This window comes from Pyrus communis, chromosome 5, assembly GCF_963583255.1.
Source record: "Pyrus communis chromosome 5, drPyrComm1.1, whole genome shotgun sequence".
Lineage (NCBI taxonomy): Eukaryota > Viridiplantae > Streptophyta > Magnoliopsida > Rosales > Rosaceae > Pyrus > Pyrus communis.
In genome coordinates, this window is record NC_084807.1 from 7,099,206 (window position 1) to 7,121,814 (window position 22,609).

The window sequence follows — 22,609 nt, forward strand, 5'->3', positions numbered from 1 at the left end:
CTTTGGAAACGACATAGTTCCTTCACACCATAGTTTTTTTAATATGAGATTGTACTTGTTGTTTGTTATGCACCGTTTAAAGGTGGGTGTCCTCTACTAACTTGAGGGCTCGCGGCGTTCTTAAATATGATATCTGCATGAGGTAATAATGAATCTCTCACTCCATTGACTTAATTTTTCATACAGTCATACACTTTATGCACTTAGTGATAACTCCAAGAACTTTTAGCAAATGAAGATCGAAGAATTCAAGAAGCTTGAGAAAGAAAGGTTAGAGAGAGAAAGAAGATAAGCAGCGGAAAAGAGAACCAACTGAATTGAATGAATTGTAAACGTTTGTACAGTAGCTTTTATAACACTACATTCCTAACTAATTTGCCTATGTGGCAATCCTCTACACCTCTCCTTATTACATTCTAACCAATCAATATTCAACACCTGTACTTTAGTTATTACCCTTCCTCAATCGCAGCTAGGAACACCAAGGCTGAGATTGATGCAGTAATTAACAAACACAAGACTGTGAAGTCCTTTAGTAAGAATGTCTGCAACTTGATTATCTGTGGAGATATAGTGAACCACGATATCTTTCTTCTGCATCCGTTCACGAACGAAATGATAATCAATATCAAGATGTTTAATTCTGGAATGGAAGACATGATTTGTGTTAAGGGACAATGCTGAGATATTATCACAGTGCAAATCAAGAGGAGCATGTAAGAACTGATTGAGATCTTTCATTATGGACTGTATCCAACACACATCAGCTGCACAATTAGCTAGAGCTTTATACTCAGCTTCTGTTGAGCTTCGAGACACTGATGATTGCTTCTTGGATTGCCACGAAATAAGATTAGAACCAAGAAAGACTACATATCCGGTGACTGACCTCCTGGTGTTGATATCAGAAGCCCAATCAACATCTAAATATGCGGAAATGTGAATATCAGCACCTGAATGATATGTAATTCCACACTGTAGAGTCCCTTGAAGATATCTTAGTATCCATTTTACGAGGAACATGTGTGCATCAGTTGGATTTGTCATATATTGACACACAACATTGACAGAATGAGCAATATCAGGCCTAGTGAAGGTCAAATATTGAAGTGCTCCAACAATACTCCGGTAGACACTTGGATCAGACAAAGGTTGGCCCTCAGATATGAGTAACTGAGTATGAGGCTTTGAAAGTGTTGGTGCAGGCCTACAATTCTCCATTCCTGCTTTTTTTTATAAGCTCTTGTGCATATTTGGTCTGACTAATAAACATATATCCATTGTTTTTATACTGAATATGCAACCCTAAGAAGTATGTGAGCCTTCCCATGTCCTTTAAATCAAATATCTCACTGAGAGCAGTAATCACAACCTGGACTTTGGTGATATTCGAACCTGTAAGTATTATATCATCTACATACAGGAGTGGAATGATAATATCCTTGCCATCTGTCTTAATAAAGAGGCTTGTGTCAGACTGAGAAACTGTGAACCCCATAAATGGTAACACACCTGTGAACTTAGCATTCCAGGCTCGTGGAACCTATTTAAGGCCATACAATGATTTAACAAGTTTGCAAACATGGTTTGGTGCTCTGGAATCGACAAAACCCTGTGGTTGCTTCATGTATATCTCTTCCTGCAACTCACCATGTAGGAATGCATTCTTGATGTCAAGTTGTCGAAGTTCCCATTTGTAACTTGTAGCAAGTGCAAGGATTAACCGCACTGTAGTGTGTCGTACCACTGGACTAAACGTCTCGGAGTAATCCAGACCATGTTCTTGTGTATAACCTTGAGCCACCAAACGTGCCTTGTATCTAGATATACTACCATCAGGATTCTTCTTCAATTTGTATACCCATTTGCTCCCAATAATAGTTCTGTTATGAGGATAAGGTACAAGAACCCAAGTCTCTTGCCCTTTAAGAGCATCAAACTCATCTTGCATAGCTTGCTGCCAATTTGAATTTGTAGCTGCGACTTTAAAATTCTTTGGTTCTTCATAATCAACACTTTCAGCTAGAAGAGAGAATCCATCATAGCACATAGAACCATCATCAACTTCCAAATACTGTAATTCAGGTAAGCTAGCATAAAAAGCAGTATAATCTCTCCTCTCAATTGCTCCAGTTTGAAGTCTCATTGTCATAGAGTGTGTTCTAGAATTATTAGCAGGAATAGAACTAGAGGATTGATTTCAATCACTCACAGAGATAAGAAGTAATACCTGAAGATATGCTGGATCTAAGACAGGTGACAAGGGTTGATTGAGATCTTGTATAGGAGTAAACTGATGTGAGCTTAATGACTCAGATTCCTGTGTTCCAGATTCCTGCCTTTGTGGTGTAGACTGTGAAGGAGTATCAGACATAAATTGAACTTGCTCTGTAGATATACTGTCATGTTCACTTGAAGCTCTTAATGGAACTATAATTGGAGTAGAGTTGACCGAGAGTGGTACATATCTACCACACGACATCACTGAGGGTTTACACTTTGCAGGAAACATAGACTCATCATGTATAACATGTCTAGATAAGATCAATTTCTACGTCTGCAAGTTGTAGCAGATACCCCCCTTTATAACCCGAAGCATATCCTAAGAATATACACATTGAGGTTCTAGGTTGAAATTTACTGTCATTATAATGTCTCAAGTATGGAAACACAGCTGAGCCATATATTTTCAAATCCTTCAAGGATAGATGCTTATCATATAAACAGAAATAAGGTGAATTCATTTGTAATGACTTAAAGGCCATTCTGTTTATTAAATATACAGCATTTGCACAAGACAAATACCAAAACTCCTGTGACAACCCAGCAGTTTCAACTACATGCCTGTGTCTTCTTTCAACCAATTCATTTTGTTATGGAGTGTATGGACATGAAATTCTATGAACTATTCCTTTTGATTGCATAAATTCTTTGAATGAATTACTGACAAACTCATCAATCCCATCTGATTGTAAGCACTTTATTTGGGCTCCAAATTGAACCTCAATATAGTTGTAAAACTTGACAAATATCGAAAACACTTCTGATTTATTATATAGTGGAAAAATCCACATGTATCTTGTACAATCATCAACAAATACAACATAGAATCTATACCTTTTTATAGACTTAACTGAAGAGGGTCCCCAAACATCTGAATGGATTCTAGCAAAAGGTAAGATACATCTAGAAGACTCATTATCAAAAGGTTTTCGAGTAATCTTCCCATGAATACAATTTATGCACATGGTATGCTTATTATCCATAAAGACTGGAATATGAGACTTAGCTAACATAACTGCCATGACTTCATTTGTAAGATGCCCTAGCCGTTGGTGCCAGAGAGAAGACTTTATCAACTGTCCAATAAAAGCCCTTGGAACTGTCCATGATGACATAAGAATCTGAAACAACTCTTGAGGTCTACTCCTTCCTTTGTACGAGATCTCCCTTATCACTTTGTCTTGTACAAAGAAATTGACGTCATCACAGATAAACCAGCATTTGTTATCTTTACATAGTTGCTTTACAGACATTAGATTCACAACAAGAGATGGAACATGTAGCACATTTTTCATTATAATAGAATGAAAAGGTGTTTTAATAATTACAGAACCAGTATTCTGAATTGGCAAACTTTGACCATTGCCAATTTTAATTTTCTCAGAATCTTCAAAAGGAGAAACTTGGTGTAAGCTAGCAAGGTCAGATGTCATGTGGTGTGATGCTTCTGTGTCCACAATCCAATTTGCAGCATTGGAATATGATGGTAAACCTTGAACACTCATCCCTTGCATTGCGGGTTGTACTTGATATGAAAGATCAGGTTCATGTATGTTATGTTGAGCATTCATCCCTTGCATGACAGGTGGATGCACCTGATATGAATAATGAGCAGCAAAATTCGGAGGCTGTTGAACAAAACCCTGTGATGGAGGGATCATTGAAAATTGACCAGGAAATGTAGGTGCAAGAGAAGCAGGAGGCCCAGAGGGTTGGTAGGAGTAATTTCCCCTATGATAGCATTCCAGAGCACTATGTTCCCTCTTACCACAAATCTGACATTCAGTATTAAAATGTGGTGAAGTACTCTGAGCAGTTCTATAAAAACAGTTTGGAGCAGTGTGCCCTCTTCTCTGACAGATTTGACATTCTGGATGTAACGTAGTTCTGGACTCAATATTTCCATTCCAACCACTATTGTTCCTATAATTAGACTCTTTACCTTTGAATCCTGATCGATAAGTACTATTTCCCTTTAATTGTCCTCCATTGTAAAACTTTTGTTGATTTCCATTAAACGGTGCTGAAGATTGATGTTGCCTTAAGTTGTCTTGTGGATGCTGCTCCAAGTTACCAACATAACCACCACCTGAGCCGTAGGAACTTTGATTAGGAAAATAAGCAGGTTGCACCATTTGAGACTGTGGAAAGAATGACATTTGTTGTGGTAGCGGAGTAGCAGTAAGAACACCTCATGTACTAAATGGTTCATTTGCAGAAGAATTGGAACTGGATGCACCATTAGTATATAGAGAAGAACTTGAACCACCACTATTTCCTTGCACATACAAAGCAGCCATATTATGAGTCAATGAATTCATCACCACATCATTTTCCCTTTCAGCTCCAATTAATAATGCCCTAAATTCCTTCATAGTGACATTAGAGTCTCTCTCAAGTATAACAGTCCTAATAGTTGCATATTCTTTGGGTAACCCAGCAAGAGCGGCAATCATTACATCATTATTTGATACATATTCCCCAGCAGCCATCAATTGATCCCTGATTGACTTGATCCTTAACAGATATTTATCCATTGAATCCCCACCTTTCTGAACTGTATGTAATTCCGTTTTCAAGTGATTAACACCTGTCCTAGACACAGATGCAAACTTTTCCTCAAGATTTGTCCAAGCTTTAGCAGCAGTCTTACACCCTATAACATATTCTATAGCATCATCAGTCAACGTTGCTATCAACAAACTTATTAGTGACAAATTTGTGGTCTCCCAATCTTGAAAGGCAGCAGTCAGTTCTTTGGTAACCCCAATTTCTGTACTAACCACAAATTTCGATGGACAAGGAGCTGAACCATCAAAATGATCGAACAGTTTGTACCCTTTTAACACAGACTTGAATTGAAATGACCATTTGGTGTAATTGTGCTCACCAAGGCGAATAGTCAACATGCCCAACAATCCCTCAATTTTCACAGAGGGGGCCATACCTAATATAGTTCAAGAATCAACCTTTTAACAACTCTTTGAATAATTCTCAGAAAAACACAACAATTTTCTTGAAATAAACTTCTGACTAACTCAAATTTCTTGAATCAATGGCATTGGCCTTTAGATTCCTTCTTAGCACAGAGTAATGGCATTGGCCTTCTCAACTACCTAATGCTCAACAACTATCTAATAATGGCTTTGGCCTTCAGAACTTCATCTTCGCAAATCAAACAAAATTACTAAACACAAACTACTCAAAGATACCAGAATCGCCCAAAAGCATTTCAAGAGAAAAAAAAAACAATATATTGAAGCACTGTAAACACAGAACTTGAAATTCCTGCTTCACCTTGATTGCATATAGAAAACCCCAAATCGTCAAGAAAAATACTCCAAATCACCAGACAGAGTTGCAAACCATCACGCTTCCATCACTGATTCTGACGAGCACAGACCCACGCACGATCGTTGGTTCTTGATACCATGATAACTCCAAGAACTCTTAGCAGATGAAGATCGAAGAATTCAAGAAGCTTGAGAAAGAAAGGTTAGAGAGAGAAAGAAGATAAGCAGCGGAAAAGAGAACCAACTGAATTGAATGAATTGTAAACGTTTGTACAGTAGCTTTTATAACACTACATTCCTAACTAATTTGCCTATGTGGCAATCCTCTACACCTCTCCTTATTACATTCTAACCAATCAATATTCAACACCTGTACTTTAGTTATTACTTAGATCTAATTGCATTTTGGTTTTTGTGTATATCTTTTAAATTGAATAAATAATGGTTTTAGATATGAAATAGCCTGTATAAATGAAGTTTCATTTCCAACATCAATTATCTTTTTCATATCTTTCTTTTCCGTACAAAAGCTTTCACATAGTAAGACACAAAGCAATTCGCAGAATTCTACAATCCAGTGCATATTGTAGGGTTAGATAGTTGTATTCTGGTTCCGCATACATTATCGAACAAAAAGCACAAGAGTGGGGCGATAATATTGTTCCAAAGACATAGGGTTGCTAACCTCTATTTGTCAATTAAGTTAGTATCATTTTTCGTAATTATTTTATTATTGTTAATTCTGTACTACAAGTATATTTCATTAATAAAAGAACCAATTAGTTTCAAATTCTGTTATTATTTAACAGAAAAGTTGATAGAACTTAATAGAGGTGGCAAATGAGCACCAAAGCTACAGCCTGGGTGGCAATTTGTTAAAAAATTGTTTAGATGATAATTGCACGCACCCTTTAAAGATTAGGTGGTATTTGTGCAATTCCTCGAGACATGGTGAAAAGCAAGACAAGTTGAAAAGCATGAAGACACGAAAACCCTTGACTAGAAAAACACAGCCCTTAACACAAACTTTTTTTGGATGGTTGAAATTTTAGTTTATATAACAAATTGTTTAAAATTTATGTTTATATGACAAATTAAAAAAGGAATTGTTATTAGTACTCTAAAAATCTCATTCTACACTCTTTATAAGTGTTTTTTTCTTTCTAATTATAGTAAGTTTGGAATGCAAAACAAAATTTTTGGAGTGCTAATAACAATTTTCATTAAAAAATGTATATAAGTTTATATAACATTTTTTAAAAATTTCTATTTTTTAAACATGTGGCTTTACTTGTCGGAAATAAATTTCTTTCTCAAGAAAAGTTCAATTTAGATTAAACGTTTCCAACAAAAAATAAATAAATAATAGATTACGTGTATGTACAGGCTGCACGTTGAACTATGTTAATCACGAATATGTTTAAAATTGTGCAGTACAGCCAATTTTTTAGTGACTCGAACCACCAACTATTCGAGCAAATTTGACTTCTCGTTCTGAAATTTAAGCCATCGGAGTCTCCTATTATAGGTGGTCCAATATATGGTTTGAGTATATTAAATTTTGAACAGCTGCTCAAAGATAATTAGAAATTTTTTATTTAAAATTCTTCATGTTCGAATTAAAAATGTTTGTGCTTTTGATAAAAATCATTTATATTATGAATCACTTTGTAAATATTATCTCTGCAAAAAAAAAAAGAATTAAATAAGGTCATTTAATTAATTTATTGTAGTAATTTACCAATTTCATTCATCTATTTTTGTACAATTTGATGTTCTAAATAACCTTAGTTTTAATTGATTTTTTGTATAAATGATCTTTATATAGTGATTTATAATATAAACGATTTCGAGCATAAATATTAACCTTTATAAATCTGCAATGAATAATTTTAAGTAGTCTTTGAGTAGCCAAGCTTATGCTTAATCTTTCTATTAATCTTTCAATTATTGCTCATCATTATTTAGAAAGTTTCACTCTGAAGTTCTATAGATTAACAAAAGAATGAGAAAAAGGACAAGGGCGTGTAGATTAACAAAAGAATAAGAAAAGGACAAGGGTGTGTAGGTGGATGGTGGGTACATCACCTCATATGTATGATTAAGGGGACCCTTAATTTTGTTATTTTTCAAGTGCGGTACAGCCAAGTATACAAGTATAAGAAGGTTTTCTTAATTTTCAAAAAGACTAACCTATGTTATCACTTAATATCACAGTTTAGTGGTAATCATTTTTATTTGTAAGTAGCGGTTTTTGGTTCGATTGTCACTAAATACAAATCCGAACTAAATTATTATGACTAATTCATTATGAGACTTAATTCACTCTCCCATCTCTTATTGTAGATGTCATCGTATATTAAAAAACAACCTATATGAGTTGTAGATACCATTAGGAATAGTGGCGATAAAAAAGGTTTAGTGTGTTTACTGTAAGGAAATATAGGGTTAACCAGGTTTTCTCCTCATTCTAGATATTGTAACGAAGAATCAAATAATATCTGTAATAGCATATGGCGCTTTATTGCAGGAGGGAAAAATAATAATGCATATAGGTTTGGGTTTGATCTCCACTAATTTTCCTTTTTCTCTTTTAACATTTAACAATTTAACACACTAATGCTATCATTTGTCAAAAAAAACAATTCATGATAACTTTCATAATAAAACAAGTAATTGGTTTAAAGGTCTTCTGTGTAATTTTCTTTTCGTTACTTTCCAAGTCATGATAATGTACTATTGAGATGAATACGTTATTTTGATGCATGATTCAGTTTTTTGGTATAAGGATACAATATTATTCTCACAAACAAAGATAAGAATTCGACTGATGTGGGATAATTTAAAAAAAAAACTAATAAAAATGGTTTGAAAATTTTGAGTTTTGAAAATGATTTGAAAACTTTGAGTTTTAACGATAAGAACAAAATAAAGGGTAAAATGAATAGTACCAGGATTGACTTTTTAGTATAAAAATGTAATTTTTCGTTAAAATAAAAAATACCGTGAACTTTTCATTAAAACTTTCTAATTTTTATATGATACATGTCATTTAAAAAAAAAGGTAAGTACTAGGGAAGGACTATAAAGTTATAACACAATATGTCATTTAAAATTATCAAACTCAGTACAGATACGTATAATGCTTTCAGTATAGGTTAGTGCAACGTGACACTCACCATCCGACCAAAGTCTTAGAACTAGTTAAATTTGTCTCACAAACAAATAGGAATAGTCAACTCATTGAAATTCTCTCATAAAAATTAGAAATTCATTAAAATTGACACATATAATGATGGATTAAATATAATTAACTCAATTAGGTATGGTATCAACTCAAAAGAAAACATAAGATAAGATAATCATTTATATATTTTCCACACAAAAGAAAAATATATAGACTTTAAACCACCAACACAAGGCCCAAAGTTTATAGGAGACAGATTGTATGCCCTTCTATTTGAGTGCTTTTTTCATTTTCTTTTATTTGTACGATCACGATTAAATTACGTTAATATTTTATATTTTTATTACTTATTATCTTATTATCTTTATAAAAAATCAATTTTAAAATATTAACGTGATTTAACTATAATCGCACAAATCAAAGAGGAAGGCAGACAATCTGCAAGTTTATAAGCCATGAAAAGATCGATGGCATCGAAAGTCTCAAAAGCATTGTCTGACCTTTCTACCGAACCTACTCATCCATCGGCCTCATTCTTCTCTCAGAGGCTTAGACCTCATCCATACGCCCGAAAACCCAGCACTCTTTTTAGACCCCAAAACCAAAAACCACCCACGCATATACATAAAACACACACACACACCCTCAAATGGATCACCCAAAACATTCCTCTCTCGGATCCAATCTTGCCTTCCTCGCTCTATTCTTGGCTTGCGTTGTTTATGTTTGCATATGGTCGTCTTCTTCCTCTCTAATAAACCCTCTCTTTCCCTTTCAGAAACGTGGCGTCGACTGTGCGTCGCAAACAGTAAGTCATCAGTTCAATGTTTTTAACCATCCGACCATTACCAGTATGTTTTATTATCTGAATTGTTTTGTTTCTGTGTTTTTTTTTTGGCAGACCACAGCCGCCGCCACCACGGAATTTAATGTGGTGGAGGACGAGCTTGAGACCGTCTTGGGCAAGGCCTCCATGGATAACAAGACCGTGATCATTGCCGTTATCAACACGGCATATGCAGTCCAAGATGTGAAGGCAGACACCACCATGCTTGACCTTTTTATTGAGAGCTTTTGGCAAGGGGAGGGCACGAGGACGTTGGTCGACCACCTCGTCCTCGTGGCGGTTGATCAAACCGCCTTCGACCGGTGCATGTTTCTGCGGCTGAATTGCTACCGGTTGGAGACGGAGGGTGTGGATTTTGGGGGAGAGAAGCTTTTCATGTCTGAAGATTTTATCAAAATGATGTGGAGGAGAACTTGGTTACTGTTGGAGGTTCTCAAGCGTGGCTACAGCTTCGTGTTTACGGTAACTTCTAATCTTCATTTTATTTTTTCTTTAGTCAATAATTTAAACAATCACGCTAATTGTGTCGGCTATGGTATGGTATGGTATGGTATTGGTACATACATTATAGGAAAGGGAAAGGAAGTACTGATTAGAATGTGTACTGTTTTAGATGGACCTTACCCTTACATTTCTCTTTCCTTCTCTCTTTCTGTTGTGTTTAGGGAAGTGAAAGCGATTGTCGATGGATTTTTCCCCAATGTGGGTGAATTCCATTTAGTTAATCTAAAACAAACAGGAAATAATTAAAACGAAAAACAAACATGGAAGCTTAAGTGTGCGTCTGTTATGAGAATATGAATGACGATTCTTTTTATTATGATAGATTTTTTAGTGTGTTGTTAACATGGTCTGATACATCAAATGTAATAATATAATTAGTTAAAAAATTTTATTTTCAAGTTTACTTAATGCACCAGATCATATTTCCGATATATTGAAAATTTTCTCCTTTCACTAGGAGTATATGTGCCGATTATATGTATGATGTTAATAAGCATCCGTTTTAGAGTTTTGATAGTAACTTGTACAAAAAAATTATAACTGATTTAGAATTCAATATCATCTAATGTAATCAAAATAAAAGTAAATGCATGCCCGTTTAATTGAAGCTTTTGGTGATGCGAGTCTTGATTGTTATAGATAAAAGAGGAAGGGAATATAGTGCACTGACCAGTTGTGTCATGGATTTTCATTGAACTATTATGAGGTGACGCCACGCGCCCCTTCAGAGTATGATTTTCTCGTGAATTGGGTTCGCACGCATGGCCAAATATCTAACAACAAATAATACTATTGAACACATTACAATTATTTACGTCATCGATGTTGTCCCTACGTATACGAGAAAATCTCTCCTAGAGACTAGAATAATGGTTGTTTGTCAGTAGTTCCAAAAGTTTGGAAACCATTGCCAGTGACCACTTTTAGATATGATAGTGAGTTAGTAACGCCAAGGGCAAGGATGTTGATTGGCTTATTGACCATGCATTTTTATCTTTTTGTGTACAGGCAAATAAGATGTAACTAGGATTACACTCATTTCATTTTTATAGGAGATGATTATTTTTATTAAAACAAATATCCTAATTAAACTATGAGACGGAAATTCGAATTTAGAGTGACAATGACTTTGTTACTTAAAATGGAGGGTAAGAAACTCCCTTACGAAAACATGAGAAAAATAAACACATTGAACAGTTTACAAACATTTTGATGTGCATTTGCATAATTGTGATTTTGTAAAGATCATTCGCATGTATGTTTACCTAAAGAACATAAATTAAGAATAAAAACAATTTGAATTAAGTTGGTTGGTGGGGTTTAAAATGAAAAAAAAAATGTTAGTTTAATTAAGATAACATAACTTAAAGCAACAAAATATTCTTACCCAAAAAAAAAAAAAAAAAAAAAAAAAAGGGGAAGGTTAAAACCATCCACGACAATCGATACTATTTATGGTCTGAATTATAGGTCTTGAAGTTTGAACATTCACCAACCTAAATTATGCCTTTTAGTGGATCTAAATATTTGATTTTAAGTCGACGTGTTGGGGTTGATCTGAGTAGGTTTGATTTTCTATTCTCTCTTTGAAGTTTGGAAGTGAAGTCGTATGAATGTAGCTAACCTTCCTCGCCTAACATGAAACCGCACTAATGGGTTGGTTTTGCTTTTACTGAGAAGACACCGTCCAATTTTATATAACTTCCCATCTTTTGCACTTTGAATTACCTCTTTTTTTTTTTTTTTTTTTTTTTTTTTTTTTTTTTTTGAAGACAATAATGAAGTGGTGCGAAGGGATGGCCTACCACTTCATTATTGATGTGGTTTTCTAAAAAGTTCATGGTACATTTTGTTTTTCACGATAAATTATTTGTATTTTTTTAACAAGGATAAATTATTCGTATTTAAAAGTTTGTGAATTTTTTATTTTAGTAGTAAATAATTGTTACAAGAATTTGACTCTTATTCTAACATTTCTATCAAAATTGATTCTTAATAAAAAAAAAAAAAAAAAAGAATAGGTCATAAACTCAATAACATACAAGAATCTCTAGTTGAGAAAAAAATAAATAAATAAACTTGAGATTTTTGCTATTTGACAAAAATAAAATTGAAAAAGTTTCTTGTTAAATGTCTTTCAGCGTGCCTTTGAGATTTGATATAAATTATTATCTTAATTTCCTTTGTCGCTTGTGTATTCTTGTTAATTGTTATACTAGTCCAAAATTAAAGTAACATATATAAAAACATAATGTGGGGATAATCATCTGACCCTAGACATTACCATATTTGTATACTAATTTTCCTTTGGAAATGTGAATCTGCCTATATGTTCTATAGCCGACACTCCTTCAACCAATTATCTTTTGAGCTCTTTTCCAAATCCACCTCATCTGTCTAGACGCATATACGAAAATTACTATCATCTTCATTCTAGCATTCTTCCTAGTTGTAAGATGTTGTCTCTGTAATTCAACCATTCATTCATTTGTTGAATTTAATAAGTAACATTGTAACAATACAAAAATGATTGGAATTTGGCGTAATGGGTAGGGACTTCTCTTTCGGTTTGAGTTGGTTGAAAAATTAGATTATGTAAATTTAATAAGTGCATTTGCATCTAAAAACGCAAGACGAGTAATATTTAAGTAATGTTTGTATATATTTCTTTTTTTCAATATTAACTTTTAAAGATATTTGATGTAGAAATAAACTTTTTATGTATTTAGTAAAAAGAATTTACACATATCAATGTACAAAGAGTTGGAAGTCAAATAACTCTAGGGCCCACTTTGAAGATTCGCCAACCCCCAAAATCTCAAGCCCGGCCTTGGACGTAAGTCTTCTCCAATAATTGAGCCATGATCCGGTGATGACATTTCAACTTTTATCTTTGAAAAATAAGAGTAGAGGACCCCATTTCGTTTTTCCCCATTCTCCCAATGTTGAACATGTTTATTCATGTCCTTGTACTATCCTTTGGAAAGGGATCCCTTTCATCAAATTCATCAAATTTATTAATTCGGATATTTAAAATTTAATCTAACGATTAAAGTTATTATAATTTTTAAAAGAGATTTCTATTTTTAGTCGTTTGATCAAATTTTAAAAGTTCGAATTAATAAATTTAATAGATTTAGTGAAAGAAATCGGAAAGAATTCATTTTCCTATTCTTTTGTCCGTGAGTCTCTCTTGTGGTCGGCATACAACTGGTATTAATTACTGTCACCACATCGAGTTGACATCGATCACTCTTGCCAGTTGCCAGACAAAATTAATGGAAACTTAGATTGTAAGAGATATTTTCTGTGTGTATGTACAGTACTCTTTCAACCCATGAACTGCAGGAGATATTTTCTGAGTGTATGTACAGTACTCCTTCAACCCATTAACTGCAGGAGATATTTTCTGTTTTCAACCCATTTTAATATTGTTATTTTTTTTAAATAAACGATGTTATCAATATTTAAAAAAGAATGTGAATTTAGCCTTAAAATAAGTTAATAATAATGTTATTCAAATTCATTTTTGGCAATAACCGAATATGAGACTTTTTACTTATAAATGCAGCAAAATACTATTAGACTGTAATATTAAGTAACAATTAAATGTGTCATTGAATAATTAAGGGAGTGAAAATTCTGTGTGTGTAACTGTAAGGCGTGGGTCGGAGGAAGGATTTTATTTCGATCGCGTCGGTATCAGTAGTGTCAATAATTGTATCGATACTTACGGTGTAATAACTATACATAGATTGACAGATATTTTCATCATCAATACTTGTAATCAATGTTATCGGTCTATATATTGATACCATATCGACGATTCATCCTCTAATACTAAACATCTGAAACCGAAGATTTTATTTCATCACTAACGTTTATTCTTTGGGCTTCTCATTTGTAACAGGATACCGATGTTGTGTGGCTAAGGGACCCCTTCACAAAACTAAGCAAGAACGAAACAGAAGATTTACAAATGAGTACAGATATGTTCTTCGGGGATCCTTGGAACGCAAGTCAGTTGATCAACACTGGCTTCTACTACGTCAGATCCAATAACAAGACCATAGCACTGTTTGATAGATGGTACACCTCCAAGGACAATGCCACAGGACTGAAAGAGCAGGATGTCCTATTGAGCTTGTTCCGAGGGGGTATTACCGGGGAGTTGGGACTTAGGGTAAGGTTCTTAGACACCCTTTATTTCAGTGGTTTTTGCCAAAACAGCAAGGACTTCGGGCAAGTGACCACGGTCCACGCCAATTGTTGCCGGAGTATTGTCGCCAAAGTTAAGGACTTGAAAGCCGTCCTCCGGGATTGGAAGCGGTTCAAGAGGTTCATGTCCCACAAGAGGAGTTCTGGTACTAGTACGACGAGTTTCCAATGGACTGGGCACTTTGGATGTTGGAATTCCTGGGCCGTTCCCCGTAACTCTGGTAATGCAACTCATAAGACATGAATAATTTTTTTTTTTTTTTTTTTTTTTTTATCCTTTTGAAAAGAAGACGTTACTAAAGAAGGAGAAGGGTAAATCATACGAGAAGGAAATAGTTTTCTATTTTATTTTTAGAAAGTTCAGGTGAAGGAAGGGAAGAATTGAACAGTGTCGTTTAAAATTTGAGGATAAATGCTCTACCAATAGAGTTATATGCCCCTACAAAATAGTTCGATAAATTCAAATTTATGTCTCATTATTTTTTTGTTTCCTTTCAAGATTATCAAAATAAATCTGTATGCGATTCAAACGTATGTATCGAAAAATGTAAGTAGTATAAAGGATTTAGAATGTCTTAATATGGTTTTCTTAGCATATTGTGTAATTTTTAATAATTGGTTTGAACTCAAATGACGCACATTTATCAATCACATTGTACGGTTCATATTACTAATGTGATTCTTGTCAAATATTGTATGAATAAATGTTGAAATATTGCATTTTTAATTTGTGGCTGGAGCACATGAGTACTACCAGACCTTCGCAAATTGAACTTCTTTTTTCATTAAGGTTTTGTAAGATCTAAAAAATAGAGTAAACTGCCGATCTCTCCCATAACCTTTCACTTAACTTTGAATTTACCCTCTAAACTTTTAAATTGGAAAATTAAGGACTTAAACTAATTTTTTGGCCCATTTCCCCCTTGCTGTTAGTTTTTCATTCCTTCCATTCATATTTCTGTTAAATGAATGCACAACATATGAGGGTAGTTTTGTGAAATCCCGTTCCTAGATTTTATTGTTACAATATACGTATATGTATTATTGAGATTTTATATTATTTCTCGAGAATTTATTTTAAATTGTTCGAATTTGATTTTAACTAAACTAGTTACAAAGTTTGAAGTTTGAAAATTAATTGTTTAAAATCCGTAGACCTTTGGAGGTCACAATTTATATTTTCGAATAGATCTTGAAACCATGAACATAAAGACAAAAGTTGTTTGTGAGTTCGAATTATAACGGTATAGTTACGGACATTTGAAATTGTCTTACTAAACTATAGATTTTAAATCGATTAAACTTCCACAAGGAAGAAGCCTAATCAGATTTAAGCAAAAATAAGAGGCCCAATCAGCTAGAAGGAGAAGGACCAATCAAATAAAAAGGGGGAAGGTTTCTGAAAGAAAAATAAAAAAAAAAAAGGAAAAGAGGTTGCTGCTAACCCGTTTTGGGGTGAATTGGATTTGTTAACCCACAAACTTGACCCACTTGTATCTCCTTCATCCGAGCTTCGTTTTGGGTGATTTTGATGTCCATGGAAAGCTCTTGACGAGCCCTACATCTCTGTAGTGTTAGATTTCCCATTTTCTTTTCCATCTTTGCAGTTTGAAGCCACAAAGCCCACAAGTTTTTCAGCGGTTTTATCATTTTTTCAGTGATTCCGGCAACCCTTTCCTTCGAGTGAGGTATGAAACTTCATCTACTCTTCATAATCTTCAAGTTGGTATGCTTAGTTTGTACTTTCGTATTCATTTTAGAGTTGGGTGTTTAGAACCTTAGAAATCCGGTTTTCTTCAGTGAATTTGGACGGTTTCCGTTTAGAATTTATCGTCGGCCTAATTGTGAAAAGTGTTTTCTTTGATGAGCTCTAGCTATCACATAAATTTGAGCTCATTTAGTTAATGTTGAAAATTCAGGTTTTCTAAACCCTCCACCTTGGCTACCATCACGTGTGGCGGTGCGTGGGATCGTCCACGATTGTTGTCTAAGTACCAAATACCTTCTAGTGACCCTATGAAGCTATGTCTAGCTCGGTTTCCCGAAATTCAATTGTTTGGTGTAGTGATCAAAATGGACCACCACTTGTTTATGTGATTGACGACAATCTGATCGTTGGATCGTCATACAATTTTGTGAGCACCCTAATTATCAATTGTTGGACCTTTGAGAACTTACAGATCGGAAATCCGATGTGTGGATCTTCCGGATTGAATAACCTTAGATTGTTGACCTTAATGGACCTACCTTATCGACGGTTGACGTTCTAGTCAACAGACTCTGCTCTAGAGTGTCGTTTGTCTCTAGTTTGTTGTTGAGGCTTGATGGAGCTTAGTTGGCTCATCATGATGACATGTCGTTCCCAGTTCACGTGTGTCTCGTTATATGTATTTGTGGCACCATATTGAGTTATACTTGTTTATTAAATGTGCTTTCTATTGAAGTGTTATTTTTATTTCTGGCCATCGATCTATTTTTATTAAGTATGATTTGACTTGTGCATTGGAAATATGGTTTGTATTGTATGATTGGATTGATGTGATGAAATGTAAGAGCTAGTAGTGGATCGTTAACCCATTGGCATGAGATTTGTTGCTTCGAAACATGTTTCACCCCTCGTGTCATTATTTCATTTCTTGTTTTGGTGAGTCTTTGTAACTTGAGTAACCTAACTTGATCCATGTCATGTTTCATTGATTGGTGTTATACATTCTACTCCGCGATTCCGTTGAGTGATGATTCATAATTGTGTCCTGGTGTGGATTCCGTTGAGTGATGGTCAGGAATCTCTTTTACTCCGCGATTCCGTTGAGTGATGGTCCAGAATCGTATTCTGGTTTGGATTCCATTGAGTGATTGTCTGAAATCCCCTTTGGTGTCTTGGTTTCGTTGGGTGGTCCGAAATCCCTTTTTTCTAGAGATGTAGTCTTCGGCCTAACTGCGTCCTCTAGCCCTAGTTTTTAATATATATATATATATATATATATATATATATATGAACGATGATTTTTGGGAATCTTGTGGTTTGAATTGGAAAAATCGTTGGATGCCTGAGGTTCTACGGAGTTTTCAGCGACTTGATTATGATTCCATAAAGTATGATTCTATACTTGATATTTATAGATTGTGATCGTTGGTTTGTTTTTATTGAATATCATATACTTGTATTATTGTCACTCACTTGAGCCTCGCAGCTTATTTGAGTGCCTGATTTACCAGTGTACCATTCCTATAATGTAGGCATTGATTTTACGTGTGACAGGTTTGGGTAGATTACAAGAAACCGCTTGATATTTTGGTTCCGTTGAGTGGTCTAGAACCCGATGTTGTTGGATTCCGTTGAGTGGTTCGGAATCCTTGCTCTTGTTCATTTCTGTAAAGTTATCTTAGAATCCTAAATTCGAGTGGATGGGAATTACCCACAATTGATATTGTGAATATAAATTAGAATTAACATGTTTATTACTCATAATCCAAATGGGGAATTATATAGAGTTCCTTGGTTAAATTCGTGAAATGTTTTATTATCGCATTGTTTGATTAATGTAATTAAATGCTAAGATTGTGCATCTTTGATTCACGAATTGATTAATTGACGGGATTGTGGAATGACGTTGGATATGAGTTGTTATTATGATTATTTTAGTTGATTAATGTTTCTAGTGAATAGTATTGTGCATTGTTAATTCTTTAATATGTTACACAATATGAACTGTGATTTTATGTGGGAAACGTGATGATTTATGTGATGGATGAAGTGGAAATGTTATTCGTCATGTGGGATTATTATGTTGGATATTATTGTTATTGTTATGATTAGACTTGTTGATAAATATGGCGAGAGAATATGATTGTGCTTCGTCGTTTGTTCTTTGAAATATTGCATGATATGCATTGCGGTATTTTGTTGGGAGATAACGACTTATGTGATGAATGTTCGAGTGTAGTGAAGTAATGAACCACGAATGGCTTGATCCCTATTTAGGGTACGTAGACAGTCTAACGAGGATGTTAGATGCAGTCATAAAGTCTACGAAGAATTATTGCACAGTTAGATCTTAAGTTATGTTTTGTCATATTCCGGAGGCAAGGTATGTTTGAGATATGGATATTTAGTGACGTCACATGTCCATCTTGGACTTATGTTGGGATCGGGGCGTGACAATTTGGTCGCTTCGTTCTTTTAAATAATTGAAAACCCTAGATTTCTAAAATGTCAACTTGTGTAAATCTGTGTGATTATGTAGCTTTTGTGTCTGAAGGTCTAGCGAAGTGTCGTTTTTGTTCTCAAATGAGAGTTACGTGGTGTGCAGGTGATAAAAGTTAACGTTAATTTGGATGGAATCTATGGAAAACTAACGGTAGGGGAAATCAGCCAAAAAAAAATAGTTGAAGTCCTTGATTTTCCAATTTAAAAATTTAGGGGATAAATCAGAAGTTAGCTGAAAATTCAAGAGGAAATGGGCAGTTTATTCCTCAAAAATATTAAAATGCATACTCTTGAGATAAAATGGTGTAAAAGTTTGTAAATATTTAGTGTTCATTGTTGATCATGTATTACTTTAAGAGTTGCTTTTACATTTTTTTTCTTTTTATTTTGTATTGCGTACTTCAAAAGTTGAAACTACCATCTGGTGACACTCAACGAACTTTCTTTTAAGTTATTTACTTTTTTTGTCACTTAATATTAAAGTCTAGTAATACTTTTTTTCATTTATACGTAAAATATCTTAAGTTGGATTTTCGTCAAAAGCAAATTCAAACTAAATTAATATAGTTAGCTCATCGTGAGGTTTTACCGCTCATCCACCTCTTAATATAGATAATATCAAATGTATTAAAAAAAACTATATACCTTCCTTAAGCTCTCTAAAGTTCTCTTGTTTTTTATTTTTTTTTATTTTTTTTATTTTTTATTTTTTTTAGGGATCTTTAATTTTAAACCAATCAAAACCCTTCTCAAATTTTATATATTTTGGAATAAGTAGTCCAAACTTTAGACTTTGCATTGTAGTTTTTGTTATGTAATTATGAGGATATAGACTTTGTCTCATAGTTTATGTCTTATTGTAGTCGAACTAGTCACATCTTATGTTGGATTTTAAAATGAGTATTGACTATTTTAATTATTCTTCTCATTTTTTGACTTCATCATATGTCAAGTTTGTAGGTGCAAATTTTGTACACGACTAATTTGACAAAATTTTACTTACAAGAGAACAAACACTATTAGTCTATGTGACATCCCACATCGCCCAGGGGAGTGATCCTTATATGTATATTCTCATCATTACCTAGCACGAGGCCTTTTGGGAACTCACTGATTTCGGATTCCGTAGGAACTCCAAAGTTAAGCGAGAAGGGGGCTAGAGCAATCGCATGATGGGTGACCCACTGGGAAGTTGCTCGTGAGTTCCCAAAAACAAAATCGTGAGGGAATGGTAAGCCCAAAGCGGACAATATCGTGCTACGGTGGTGGAGCAGGCCCGAGAAGTGATCCGCCCCAGGCCGGGATGTGACAGTCTAATTGATGAATACCTCAAAAAAAAAAAAAAAAGGGAAGGTGTGTACCAAAGTGTATACAATGCCTAAGTAAGAAAAATTGCAAAGAGAAAAGTGAACTTAAAAGACTTCTGAGTAGTAAGTGGCTATTATGGTTTTTTCTGTTTATTTATAGAGATTTGAACCCTAGTAGGTAACTAAGAGGGGAGGTTGTAAACCATACTAGGCAGTCTTTGATAGTGCATGTTAGTCTTCATAGTCATGCCAACTAGTAATTCTGAAGATCCCTGTTGTAGGGCGCTTATTGTAATATCCTAAAAATTTAAATATATGAATATGTGGAGAAAAATCGAAAATAAATCGATTTATGGTTATGAAGAATTGAATTGAGAACTTTTAAAGTTTTGTTTCCGGAAATTATTGTAATTTACGTTGTAAAATTTATCAAAAAATGAAATGATGAAAATGCCCTAGTTGGCGAAATTAAATTATACGAGGATATATTTTATCCTATTTCTTGACATAATTGAATAGAGAACAACCCTACGAGTGTGTAGGCGAAAATCGTTCGCCAAATGGAGTTATAATGAATGAAATAGAAACGAACGAAGATAGGGGTAAACTGGTCATTTTGCCATGAATCTGGAATGCTTCAGATTTGCTGGAGTTCTGTTTAGGTATAGAAAAGCCACATGGTGGTTGTGGTTTGAGGAGGAAGAGGGGGAACCGACCAGAGAGAATAAAAAAAAAAAATTAGAAAAGGGAAGAAGGAAGAAGAAGGTGGGGCTGCCCAATCAGGGAGAAAGAGAAGAGACAGACCCAATGAGAAACAAGAGAAGTGAGAGAAGGGAAAGAGGTGTGGGACACTGGATCCCTTCGACCCATTCCCTTTTCGTGATGGAAACAAGGGTTTCCGATGCACTTTCTGCCAAATTGGTGCGAATTGCACCGAATTATCACTTGGAAACAAATCCCTAACCTTCCCTCTACCATTTTCACCCAAATTTTATTGGATTTGAGCTTGAATTTGGGTAGAACGGAACTCGTGGGTTTCCGAAGGTGCCACAGCGAAATCTGGCGATCGCGAAAGTAATGTCGACCACCACCACCACCACCACCATCAAACCACTTCTGCTAAGGCCAGGAACAAATCCCAAATAGTTTTAGGGGGCGGTGGTGTTGCGGATCAGTCGAATTAAAGAACACCTAAATTCTAGGGTTCCGACGGTTCGTGGTAAATTTCAGGTGTTTTTCGGCCGAATTGGACTTCGGCCCAGGTATAAAAGTTGTTCCCCTTGACTTGCTCTACATTCTTGTAAAATTTGGGAATTTTTAAAAATAGTGAAATTTTCCGGCAAGTTGGAGCGGCCGACCGTCACCCGCGGCGGCGCGTGCGGCAGTGCGTGGCGAGTGAGCTGATGCCCTTTTTTTAAGCTAATTTCGATTTTCTGAATCCATATTTGATATGTTTTTGGTGTGTTTCCCTTGATTGAACCTAGTTAGTGATTGTTAGTCACTTGAATGTTTTTCGGAATGAGATAGAAAATGAAATGGTGAACTACGAAGGACTTGATCCCGCTCAAGGGTATGTAGGCAGTCTAATAGGGGTTAGATGTAGCCCTAAATAATCGAGAATTAATCTTTTGTTTAGAAGTTAATAGAAGCAATTTGGGGATTAAATTGATAATTTAATCGTATGTTTTCATAATTAAAATATGGATATAGTTTTGTGTGGAATTAAGGAATTGAAGTCAAGAATCGTGGTTCATGGTAGTAAATTAAGCAAGAGTTTAAATTGGGCCTATCATCAAAATTATTTCCCGAAAATAAATATTTCGGGGCGGGGCGTTACACTTAGCGTATTGGACACCCAAGGAGAGACTCCGAAGGGTTGGCTTCCTGCCACCATTGGGTTAGGTCTGGCCCGATGGCAGGACATAATATGGGCTTGAAGCACCTGTGATATGGTGGTGGCCTAAAAGCCTATTACCCATAGAGTAGACTAATGTCACATTCCCTTGAGGTAAGATGTGTATGCTCAAGATGTTAAGACCGTTATAGTGAGTATATAGTCCACGTGGTAAAACCATCATAGGGAGTATATAGTCCACGTGTCCTATTAGATGTGATTAATTTATGTTTCTATAAATAGCCCACATATGCTTGAGTTTAAGTGGGAAACAAAAGGAGATGTAGTTCGTATTTGAATAGAACTTTTTTTCCAAGACAAGGTAAGTCTTCAAGTCTTTGTAGAATTTTTTTATTTTTTATTTTTTTTGTCTTTCTTTAAGGATTTAGTCTAAATAAGAGATAACCCTAGCTTGAAATTCTCACAAATTCCTTTCTTTAAAATTCAAGCTTTGCGTAGAGAATTCATAGAGAAAATTTTAAGTAGGAAAATTTTCCCCCTTCTTCTTCCCTTCCTCGATGATGTTGCTACAACTTAATTGGGCCAACATGCTTGGTCTGTTGCTGCTTGCTGTGCATGCTGAAGCGCGCGGGTGAAGGTGGATAACTATGGAGTTGGGGTGTGACTTGAATGCGAGTCATTGTGCAATTGGACCACCAACTGGGTTGGTTCGGCTACATAATTTTTTTTCTTCGAATTTCACTGTTCTTCCCAATTCAATCCAACATCAATCCATCTCCAGCATTACTATCAACAAAAGCCATATTGGATTAAATTAAGGTCTTGTGAGCAATTTTTGAAATTTCTTCGTTTCTTTGGTAGGTAAAGCAAGATGTTGTCTTCAAAGAAATCATGGAAATCATACT

At 34.9% G+C, this 22,609-nt stretch overlaps 1 protein-coding gene across 1 annotated transcript; it reads left to right on the top strand.

Moving 5' to 3' along the window:
- Window positions 1–9,228: 9,228 nt before the first annotated feature.
- Window positions 9,229–14,602, top strand: LOC137735267 (uncharacterized protein At1g28695-like). The gene is made up of 3 exons (XM_068474681.1): window positions 9,229–9,571; window positions 9,665–10,072; window positions 14,025–14,602. The coding sequence occupies exons 1-3, from the start codon at window positions 9,413–9,415 to the stop codon at window positions 14,574–14,576; spliced, it is 1,119 nt and encodes a 372-aa protein (XP_068330782.1). The 5' UTR covers window positions 9,229–9,412; the 3' UTR covers window positions 14,577–14,602.
- The last annotated feature ends 8,007 nt before the right edge of the window (window positions 14,603–22,609 follow it).

Coding starts and splice junctions, on each gene's coding strand:
- LOC137735267 (XM_068474681.1), top strand. CDS start 9,413: ATGGATCACCCAAAACATTCCTCTCTCGGATCCAATCTTGCCTTCCTC. Junction 9,572..9,664: donor TCGACTGTGCGTCGCAAACA/GTAAGTCATCAG, acceptor TTTTTTTGGCAG/ACCACAGCCGCCGCCACCAC. Junction 10,073..14,024: donor GCTACAGCTTCGTGTTTACG/GTAACTTCTAAT, acceptor CATTTGTAACAG/GATACCGATGTTGTGTGGCT.